Source organism: Armigeres subalbatus, chromosome 2 (genome assembly GCF_024139115.2).
Source record: "Armigeres subalbatus isolate Guangzhou_Male chromosome 2, GZ_Asu_2, whole genome shotgun sequence".
Lineage (NCBI taxonomy): Eukaryota > Metazoa > Arthropoda > Insecta > Diptera > Culicidae > Armigeres > Armigeres subalbatus.
In genome coordinates, this window is record NC_085140.1 from 425,858,013 (window position 1) to 425,870,070 (window position 12,058).

At 37.9% G+C, this 12,058-nt stretch overlaps 1 protein-coding gene across 1 annotated transcript in view; it reads right to left on the reverse strand.

Moving 5' to 3' along the window:
* Positions 1-12,058, reverse strand: part of LOC134210332 (zinc finger protein 62 homolog) — a 37,350-nt gene that overhangs the window by 19,890 nt on the left and 5,402 nt on the right. The window contains exons 6-10 of the mRNA XM_062686380.1: positions 1,732-1,891; positions 1,318-1,673; positions 1,071-1,265; positions 634-1,017; positions 283-489 (exon numbers count right to left, since the gene is read on the reverse strand). Of these exons, the coding sequence (XP_062542364.1) occupies positions 283-489; positions 634-1,017; positions 1,071-1,265; positions 1,318-1,673; positions 1,732-1,891 (1,302 nt within the window). The remainder of the gene's footprint in view (positions 1-282; positions 490-633; positions 1,018-1,070; positions 1,266-1,317; positions 1,674-1,731; positions 1,892-12,058) is intronic.

The following is a 12,058-nucleotide window of genomic DNA, read 5'->3' on the forward strand; positions in this document are numbered from 1 at the left end:
TTTGTAATAACAGAAGTTTGATTGAATGTTACTTTTATTTGTGCATTTTCCAAATATGTGCATGACAGCTTTATTTCAAATTACAAAATATGTTTATATGTGGATCATAAATATGTATTAATGTTCGTTTTTATCTGGCTTTGACAAAATAGTGCTTCTACTTTTGATGTCCCGTTTTCGATTATGACTACGCATATGTTTTTCCAAGAGACTTCTGAAATATTTGGAAATCAACAGATAAGAATAATCATTGATTAATCAATTAATCATCAAATGTCTTACGCTTTTGAAAATCGAAAGCCACAGATGTGACACTCGTGTTTTTTTGGTCCATGCAGGTAACGTTTGTGATTAATTAGGTCCCTGTCACTTTTGTATGTCTTCTGGCAAAAATTGCATTTGAAAGCTCTTACATTGCAATTTTCCGATTCCTTTAACTGCCGTTCACAGCGCGGTTCGTGTGTTCGCATATGGTGTCGAATATTATGCCTGATATAGCAATAGAAATAAGTTAGATACCAGAATTTACTGCCCATGAATTCATAACAGTCCCATGTTTGCTTGATTTCCTACCTACATGGGACTGTTATGAATTTATGGGCAGTTTAGCAGGCTGTCGAAAGTTCTACTAACTGGTAGGCAATAGGTTTTCCACATATGGGGCACTCGTGTTGCTTTTTCCCATGTGTATACTTCTTATGGTTTTGTAACCTGCTTCGATATAAAAAGGATTTTTGACATATCTCACACTTTAATGGCTCAACGACGGTTTCATTTTTCTTTGTAGATTGGCCATTTGTTAATGCACGTCGTGCTTCATGCTCAGAATCCAAACGAGTTTCAATTTTAGCTTCCTCTATTACAATCACATCATTCATGTCATCGGCGTTCTCGTTTTTGATGACGACACATCGCAAATCGGTCTGTGATTTATTTTTCGTTTCATCATACACATTTGCAGTTTGATAATCATCTGAGTTATGTTTGTAACATTTTGCGTGTTCAAGGAATCGTTCCCTGGAATATTTTAATTTATTCATAATGGAATTGAGGATGCAGATATGTCTTACCTTCTTATAAAAGATTTTCCACAACGTTCACAAACATATTTTATGGGGCCATGTTCCCTCTTATGATTGATTAACTGCTTTTTCGTATTAAATATTTTATGACACACTTCACATTGTACCGGTGATTCAGAGCTCGTCCCCTGATCATCAATAACGCTACATTTGCTCCTTTTTCTGTGCCTGCTCACAAATCCCCTGAAATATTTCAATTGATTTATAATGGAATTGAGGATTTGTAATTTTTTACCTTTTCTGGAACAATTTTCCACACCGTTCACAAGCGTATTTCTTGGGAACATGAGCCCTATGATGTTTGATAACCTGTTTTTTTGTATCAAATGTTTTATGAGACACTTCACATTGTATCGGTGAATCAGTTCGTTGTGGTTCTTCGTTCAGCAATTGAATCGTATATTTAGCGTCCGTCCCCGGTTCATCGATAACTACGGAGCTTAAATTCTCATTTTCAACTTCTTCGGCTCCAACCATGGTTTGCAGAATGTCTTGTACTGCTTGACAACGAGTTCGATATTGGTGAAAATCGATCATTCGTATTCGACAAATAGAACAGATTAGATGGCTTAAGTGGTCATCGGTGGAAACCTATAAGACAGCATACATTTATTTCGCAATGGATGATTAAGATTGTAATGATATTTACCACAATTGAAAGATAATCCGATAGCCATTGGTAGAGATTTTCTTCTTTGAATATATCATCCAGTAATTCCTCGCTCATACAAAGTCGGCATATTTGATATGACCCGTTAGAATTCGTAAGTTCTGTCTTGATTGATAACATTATCAATTTTTCTTTCAAATCAGTTTATCTCATCTACTCTAACTACTAAATTTTGCTAGTAATAGCGTAATAGCTAGGAGCTCGGACAGTTTTGAAACGTAAACAAGTTCGGTGGCTGTTCCATACAAAAATTAAAGCTGGCTGAATCATGATATTGACAGATTAGAACACCTGTATCAGAGTGTATGTAATTAAGAGTGGCGACATGTGCCGCATTTGACAGGTCTCCTGCTCGTTTGGAACACGATTTTGTGTGGGAACGACAGATGAATTTTGTTCCAATTCTCACAGTGTCGCCACTCTTAATTACATACACTCTGACCTGTATGCATGGTCCAATAAATACGCTAGGAGAAATGTCAAAAATGAAAAAGTACAATCACGAAAAAAAATTCCACAGTGAGATATGAGTTGCAATTCTTTAAATAATTTTAAAAATTTGAAAATGATACATATCATGAAAATAATGAAAACAATTTTCAGCTCATACTTTTGATTATCTACATTGTACATATGTTTATGATGTTCATGATAATAAATGTTTTTCTCGAATTGATCCCCGAAAAGGTACTAGGGGGAAAGACGGCTTTGGCAGGTTTTGTTCTATTATTGGCAGGGGGGTTTTTATCGACCAAATTTTATGAAATTTGGCCACAATATTCTTTGATATGCAAAGAATGTTTAGTCCAAATTTGAGCCTAGTCAGTCATAAAAAACCCCTCTGCCAATAATAGAACAAAACCTGCCAAAGCCGTCATTCCAATAGAGGTATTAAACTATAGAGGACGATTTTCGCTGCGGTTCCCTTTGTTATCGTTCCCAAACATGTTGGGTACCTATCTGTCAAAACGTTCTGATTTTTCCTTCGTTGACATTTAGTGCCCTATCCTCGCCAGCAAAAGATGTTTCGCCAGTGACGACAGCGACAATCTTCCTCTATAGTTTATTACCTCTATTGTCATTCCCCCTATTTTTGATGTTTATTGAATTTCTAATCTCGTGCAAAAAACATTTTCAAAAATAAATCAGCTTGTAATTTTTAAAATTATTTTGAATTTCTTTGGCTATAGGGATCGTTCAAAAATTACGTCCATCGTTTTTCGGCATTTTCAACCCCCCTCCCCCCCTGTTGTCACAAGCTGTCACAAATCATTGATCCCCTCCCTCCCCCTGTACGTACTACTGTAATTTATAATAAAGGTTCGTCTTCTTCGTACACTATTTTTACAAGAAACTTAGTAAGAATTAACTCCCTTAATAGCAAATTAAAATTTTCTTGGGCTTATCAAATTGTTTTTAAAATGTAATTTGATACTTTTTCTTGTTGGACGTAACACAAGACGAGATCCCCCCTCTCCCCCTGTCACAAACTGTCACAAATTCTAGACCCCCCTCCCCCCTCAAAACCATGGACGTAATTTTTGAACAACCCCATACCTTGCCGTGGTAATTTTTAGTGACTCTACTTTTTCTCTGATGACAGCATTCATCCGGTGAACTCCCCCAAGAAATTATGACGTTTGAGCGGGTGTCATAATGAACGCAAAATGAACTTTTGTTCGAGTTGGCGACCCGCTCAAATGTCAAAATCCATCGGGTAAGGGATCGTTCAAAAATTACGTCCAAGGTTTGAGGGGGGAGGGGGTTCTAGAATTTGTGACAGTTTGTGACAGGGGGAGAGGGGGGGTCTCGTCTTGTGTTACGTCCAACAAGAATAAATACCTTATTACATTTTAGAAACAATTTGATTAGCTGAAAAAATATTTTAATTTGCTATTAAGCGAGTTAATTCTCACTAAATTTCTTGTAAAAGTTGTGTACAAAGAAGACGAATCATTATATTTCATACAGTTGTACGTACTGGGGGGAGGGGGGGTCAGTGATTTGTTACAGATTGTGACAAGAGAGGGGAGGGGGGTTGAAAATGCCGAAAAACGATGGACGTAATTTTTGAACGATCCCTAAGTGAATTCGATGAACCCCTGCACAGGTCCATGGGTTTTGACACTTGAGCGATTCACTCGAACAAATGTTTTACGTTCATTTACGACCCGCTTAAACGTCATAATTTCTTAGGGGAGTTCATTCTAAGTTGGTCTATTGTTATTCATTAGTTCATTTTAGTGCTGTCCAATGAGCAGCTCGAAGTAGCGCGAACTTGTTCCCGTCCTGCTCGTTCTTTTTTTGTCAACAAATGGGCATGAGCAGGACAGGGAGAAACTTCGAGCTAATTCAAGCTCTCATTGGACAGCACTTTTGTCTATCGCTATGATTGACCAAAACATAAAAAATTGAGAAGTGATATGTGAGAAATGAGAAATAATATGTGAGATGTGAGAAGTAATTTGTGAGAAGTGAGGAGTGTAAAATGAGAAGCGAGAGGTGAGAAATAAGAAGGGAGAAATGAGAAGTGATAAGTGAGAGCCGAGAATAGTGAGAATTGAGTAATAAGATAAACATGGTTGGTATCGTGACCTTCCAGTGCAAGCAATTGGACGAGGTTATGAACGCGGACGACGTCGTCTCTGTCGTCAGAGAGCAGTGCGGTACAATGGTCGTCCATTTGGTACGCAGCTAGCCTACCCTAGATCAAGGAGCGAGGGACGTTGAAATCGGCTGGTCAGTAAGCCCAATAAGCAAACTTCAGCCACCTTCAGTGGGCAGGTACTATTGGTGCTTAGAGTCTGGACATAAGTCCTACGACTTGAAGGGCCCAGATCGTAGCAACCTGTGTCGTCATTGTGATTAGGAAGGGCACAAGGCGCAAGAATGCGATAAGTCACCAAAGTGACCATCTGCGCCAGCAAAAAGCAAGCATGTAATCACGTTATGGGTGGACCTCCGTGTCCCATCGGATAGGAAAACAAGAATAAGCCAAGCAAGCAATACAGTTGAATCTGTATATCTGTCCAGCAGCTGTCTCGGAGTCGAGGACCGATGTCCCTCCCCTGTCCGACCCGTACAGCGTCCCTGACTCGGGTCGTTATTTATGTGACAATTTTCACGCGCATCTCGGAATTTATTCCATTTACCGCAAGGAGCACGCAATATATTTGAAACAGGTCGACAGATCTTTGCTTACGCGTGTAAAACGAAAGGCCTTGCTGCAGGAATCTCTTGGATAGAAAAAACTATGCTGTGTACTCACTGTGTACTCATTATCTTTATACATTTTCTGTCTGTCTGAACCTTATAGACTCCGAAACTACTAAACCGATCGGCATAAAAATTTGTATTCAGAGCTTTTTGGGGCCGTGGAAGGTTCCTAAGATGGTTCGAGACCCCTCCCTTCTTTGGAAAGGGAGGCTCCCATACAAATGAAACAGAAATTTCTGCATAACTCGAGAACTAAGCAGATAATAAATCAATTTTAGGCGAACCGAAGTTCGTCGGGTCTGCTAGTCTACAATAAGGAGCATGCACCGTATTTGAAACAGGTCGACAGAACTTTGGCTATGTGTGTTTTTTTTTTGATAGCCAAGAAGTTATGTTGTGTACACATTACATTTTATCTACAATAAGGAGCATGCACCATATTTTGAAATAGGGCGACAGACCGTTGGTTACGCGTGTAGATCTAATGGCCTTTCTCAAGGATTTTTTTCTGTGATAGCCATGAAGTTATGCTGTCAAGGCGCCAACTTCATGAAATTTTTGGGGGGCAAGGAGGTATGAAATTATCCAATTCGGGAAATGAAAACGTCACAACAATCGATTTTCAAAACCCTTAGACTTTGCTTACATATAAGATTTTTTTATTCACTGGTTATTTCTGGAAATAAATTGAAATTCATCGACATTTATTCGCCATGTCCTTGTAAAAGTGCAGTAGAGATATTGAATTCAGTCGCTGTTTCCCCATTCTGGATCAAATTTCTGTGTATATATTCTATTCTACGTTCCACAAGGAGTATATTTGAAAGAGATTGATAGATCTTTGGTTATGCGTGTAGATCGAAAGGCCTTACTCCTGGAATTTCTTGGATGGCCGAGAAGTTATTCTCCATACACATTCTATTCTATGTGCCACAAAGAGCATACACCATAATTGAAACAGATCGATAGACCTTTGGCTAAGGTTGGTATCGTGTTCAGAAGAAATTCCTTTTTCTATCCCAATCCCATGTTAAATTCCGTTTACTGAATCGGAAAAGTAAAAAATTGAAATGAAATTTCTTCAACAGTACCTACCTGAAAAGAACAAAAATAAAAAAAAAGAATTTGTAAGGTTCCCACGCAAACCAGTGGGAGTTGTCACTTTACTTTCGGAAAAATAGTCTGCTCGATTATTCCGCAGGTAAAAGTGACATTTTGCTCCATGCAGATCAGTTGTCAAAACTCCGCTTGGTAATGTTGAACAAAATTCCATAACCTCTCTACTTTTTAAGTGGATACTGGGCTTTATGCCTGAAAATAGCGAAAAATCAATTTTTATCAAAGTCGCTTTTTACGCGGTTCTATCGAAAAGATTAGGAAACACGCGAAAACCACAAAAAAAAACGATTTTTAGTGAAATCGTTTTTACGCGGTTCCGATTTATGTGGAACGTGTCCCCCGCGTAAAGCCGACTCCAGTGTATTTCATATTTTTATATTTTCATTTTATCTTGTATTCATATTTTCGTTTTTTTCATGGGATCACATTTTCATATATTTATATTTTTATGTTTTCAGACTTTCATATTTTCATGTTTTATATTTTCATATTTTTATTTGTTATTTTAACATATGTTTACTTTTTCATATTTATTATATTTCATATTTCCATATGTTCATGATTTACATTTTCATATGTCCACATTGTCTCCAGTAGCCTTGCGAGCGAAGGCGTAGGGTTGCCAATCCGGAGATGGCGAGTTCAATTCTTGGTCCGGTCTAGGATGTTTTCGGGTTGGAAACTTTCTCGACACCCTAGGCATAGTGTATCCATTGTACTTGCCACACAAGATACATACTCATGCAATGGCGGGCATAGAAAAACTTTCAATCAAGGAGGAAATGCTAATAGAATACTAAGTTGAAAAGCAGACCAAGTTCCAGTTGGGATGTAGAGCCATTGAAAAAGAAGAAGAAGATATCCATATTGTCATATTCTCATACTTTTATACTTTCATTTTTTCAAATTTTTATTTTTTCATGTTTTTTTACTTTCATATTTTCATACCTTCATTTTGCCATATATTCATATGTTTATGTTTTCAAACTTTCAGATTATTTTCTATTATAAATGTTCATACTTTTATATATTTTTAATTTTGTACATATTTTCATTTCATACTGTCATGTTATATTTTGATATTTTCATTTTTTCGTGTTTTACATTTTTATATGCTAATTTTTATCATAAATATTTTTTTTCATATTGTCATATACATTATGTTTTCATATTATCATATTGTACGTAAACTTCCCTATTGGACCCGACCGTTTGAAATAGTCTTGCCACGTGCTTTTTTCTGCTTCCCTCGTACTTCTCTTTTTATTTTTCCGATGTTTTGACATCTGCTTTGACATACAAGGAGAAAAAAACAAGGCAATCTACCAAACATTTATTGAGTTTGGCAAACCTTGCTGTAAATGGGAACGTTTGAAATAGGCAAGTGAACCGACCTTCGAATCCATTGGTCCACTCAGCGAACTGGACTATCGAAATTCATAACTGGCGCCTTATGAATCCTCGACTCGACTGAATCCTCGACCACCAACAGTGCTTCTTATACGCAGTTACCTTCCCGAGTATACAAGCGTCGATGGGCGTGTGGTCTACATACCGGTCTCCCAACCCCGACGTCCATGGTTCGAACCCAGTCTGCCGCACTTTTCTTTTTTTAAATGAAAATCATCATTCATAAGGCAACATACTGAAATTCATACACGTACAAAAATGTCATGTTATTTATTATTAATATTTCTAATACTTTTTTGCCAAAGCAGGCGCTTAATGATATGTATAATAAAAAACTTATACATCGCATTAGCCACATACATTCCGAAACTTATACTTTTCATTAACTTATGAATGTTATTAGCTTTTTGATATGGGATCATTCATTAGGTGGCATAATGAAGAGTATAAGTATTTTCGAATGGTTGTTTGCCATAACATATAAGGCTATTTTTTTACGTGTACCGATTCCTTGTGGCAAATTTTCATAAGGCGTTCGATTGAAAATCATACGTCCATTTTTCTCAGTGTCAAGTAAATCCACAATATTTTCATATTCACATATTTTCATATACCGTGGACCCCCGATAATTTGAATGGTACCTCATTCAAATTCACGGGGTTCATTTTTAATTTGAACTTCTGGTTACTCTATTTTCATAAAAAAAACAGCTTTCTGTCTGCTCTCTTTGCTGGTTTGTTTGGATTCTGCGTTCCGTCTTACCAGAGACGTTGTTTATACACAGAAAAAAAAATCCATGGTCAAAATTACTATTTTGTAGACTACGCCATGTTTTTAAAACAACCACAAAATTTCAGTTAAATTAACCATGCTTTCGGACAAATTCAACACTGATTCAGTTCATGTAACAACATTCCACTAGGACCACAGTTGATTTTTACTGCGCGCATAGTAAAATCAAACGGGTTTGTTGTCTGCTGAAAATCGTCGGTGCGTATTCTTAAATTAACCCTCGGAATGGTAATTTCGCCGCAACATTTTTAAGCGTGTAGATAGAGTTCGCAAACAGTGAAGCCGAAAGTATTAGCAAACCAATCGTCAAACGCGGCACCAAACGAGCAAAGTAAACAAACATTACCAATCGGTACTAAATGCAAGATATGTATTTTCATCTGATAGAAATTATAAAAGTTTGAAAAATTCAGTAAATGAAGATGTTTTTAGAGTTCTCATAGCAAATTTATGTATGGTATTTAATCATATTTATTGTTGAATATAAGGAAATGGTGCTAAAGAAGAGAAAATATGTAGTTGGAGCAAACGAAATAACTGCTCACACTGAGAGTCACTTCAAGTTCTCACAAATTTTTATGTTGCCGATAGCACATATTTTTTTTGTCTGCTGGCCGTGAAGCCAGAATTGCTTTTATTCTCTCCGCGTGTCTCTATATCAAGACAAAATTTTCAAAACGACTTATCTGCTTTTGTAAACAAAGATTCAAACGACGATTTGACGAGTCTGATAGCTCTCCCACGCAAACCAACACCATAAGCAGGTAGCGGAATCCTTCACCTACCTATTGATGGTATTGGTTTGCGTGGGAGAGCTATCAGATTCGTCAAATCGTCGTTTGAATCTTTGTTTACAAAAGCAGATAAGTCGTTTTGAAAATTTTGTCTTGATATAATACCATCGTCTCTGCGTTTTACGATGTTCCATTTTTCTTTTCTCAATTCTACGTGCTAAATGACGTTTGAAAAAAGATATTTTAGTTACCAGATAAAGATTGTCGCTGGCGTCGCTGTCCGTAACATCTTTTGCTGGCGAGGATAGGGGATCTAAATGTCAATGAAAGAAAAATACATACGGTTTGACAGTTAGGTACCACACATGTTTCGGACAGCAGAACAAAGGGAACCGAAGCGACAATCTTTATCTGGTAACTAAAATATCTTTTCGTTTGAACCATTTTTAATTTGAACGATGTTCAAACGAACGGGGTTCTAATTAAAAAATATTCAGATTAAAAACGGGGGTCCACGTTCACGGTATACAGACTTTGATCTCTTCATATTGCCATATTTTCAAATATCTATTTTTCCATATTTTCATATAAATTATTATTATAGATGCACTAAAATTGACTGCAAAATACTAAACAAAAGATAGGGTAAGACGGTATAATATGCCCCCCCTAAGGCAATTACTTGATAACTTTTTAGTTTTCAACGCAATTTATGCAAACTTTGTGTTATTTGGTAGTCCAGGAAGTCGCAAATGCATTGCCCGTGAGTAGTCATATAAAAATATTACAGATAACACGTAATAAAGCTTTTGTGAAAAGTCGTGAAAAATGAATTACAAAAAGTGCCTGGGCAATACGCTCCACCTTAACCAATGACGTTTCAAGGTTACAAATCCTTATGCACTTGACATTAAAAACTCAAAGGTTCAGCCCAATCGGGTTGTACGCAAAGGTGACGTTGAACTACGTAGCTGTATGTAATCTACAGGTTTTCGACTATTCTGGGCGATGAGACCAAACAAGCGTTTTTCAAGCCCAGCCTGAATCTGTTTTCGATGTGATGTATATAATTTTTGGACCAACATTTGAAAATGAAGATAAAAATATAATTTTCAAATAATAGAGGATGAACAACACTCTCAAGCGTTCTACTTACTTACTTACTTATGGATCCTGTACACCTCTGGTGGTGCAAAGGGCCGACTTGAAAGATCTCCATCCTGAGCGTTGCCCGGCTATCGCTTTAACCTGTTGCCAGGTTAGATTTCGGTCGACTTCTTTTATTTCTTTGTTGTGGCTTCGCCGCCATGAGCCTCTGGGTCTGCCTCTGCTGCGATGTCCCGCTGGGTTCCAGTCTAATGTTGTGAGGCCACCAGGCCCGAATTATATACCGCAGGCATCTGTTAATGAACACCTGCAGCCGTTGAGTGTTCTCCACTGATACACACCATGTTTCACTAGCGTATAACAGCACAGATTTCACGTTAGAGTTGAAAATTCGTATTTTGGTGCGTTCACTTATCTGCCTGTTTTTCCAGATATTTCTTAAACTCGCAAAGGCAGCCCTTGCTTTCTTGATCCGTGCGCCTATGTCGATCTTGGTACCGCTGTCTAACGCCATTTGGCTACCTAGATATTGAAAGCTTTCAACATTCTCCACTGGTTGCCCGGCTACTGAGAAACTGGAAGGGGTTACCGTGTTTACACCCAACGATTTGGTTTTGTTGATGTTGAGGAGGAGCGCTCGGCAAGGTCGTTGAGCTTACTCTGCATATCAGAGCGCCGTTGCGCGAGGAGTGCAACGTCATCAGCCAATTCGAAGTCGTTTAGGTGCTCCATGGTTATAGACTGCCATAACAGCCCGCGGTTTGGTTCACGGTCAATCGCATCTACCAGAATCTCATCGATTACGATGAGGAACAGTAACGGTGATAGAATACATCCTTGCTTCACACCTCACACCTTGCCTCAAGCGTTCACATACGCAAATTACCAATTGATAAAAACTCGCTAGAGAGTAAAAATCGTTCGATAATTGTATCTCGATTCGAAGCATTGGTAACAATGCCAAACATCCGATTGAACTTCATTGTTAACATTAAATTGGTATTAATAAGGTTTATATTATTTTAAATGATAATCGATTACACAATTTGAAAAGCACAAGCCTGGCTGATAGTGTACAACTGCAACCATCACCGACGCAAACTGCTACAGAGACTTACCACCCATCGCTAAGTCAGTCTAAGCCCCTGGTGGCTCATTACAGAAAAACCTATTGCGAAAGCTAGGCTGTCAACGGCGTTATTGATAATAATAATTATTCCTTCACGTGAATTGCGTCGGACTTAGCGTTTAGTCCGGCAGACACCTACGAATCAGAAAAACCGGGCCAAAGAAAGTTTACCAGAACGCATTCACTGCAGCAGCGAAGAAGATTCCAAGCCCCTCTACTGCATCATCAGACGTAAGCAAGAAGCTATCGTCAAATGCCCCCAAGCTTTTCAAGGAAAACGCACGTTTAAGTTAGCATAAACGAACTGCACCAGTTAAAAGCCCTGCAATGGCGGACATAAAAACACTTTCAATGAATAACTAAAGAAATGCTGATAAATTACTAATTTGAAAAGCAAGCCAAGTTCTAGTTGGAATTTAGTGCTATGGAAGAAGAAGCTTGCGGTGCACTTACGAGATTGACTGATTCACCGAAACCAAGTGCTAAACTGTAAGCAAGATACAACATAGATATTGTAACTCACTAGAATCGGTTTTTACGCGGAAGATATGGGCCGCGTAAATTAAAACAACGTAAAAAATCGCGTAAATCCCAAAGTATGTCTGAAGGAATGCGGAAATCCAGAAACTCGCGTGAATAAAAAATCGCATAAAAACGATTCCTGTAAAAATAACCGCGTAACAAACGACTTCAGTGTACATCAGGTATGAAGCGTTGACTCTTCCTTGATCGAATGGTCCAAGAAAATTGAAAATCCATCGAGAAACGGCTGAGATATTAACGTTCAAAGTCTATCAT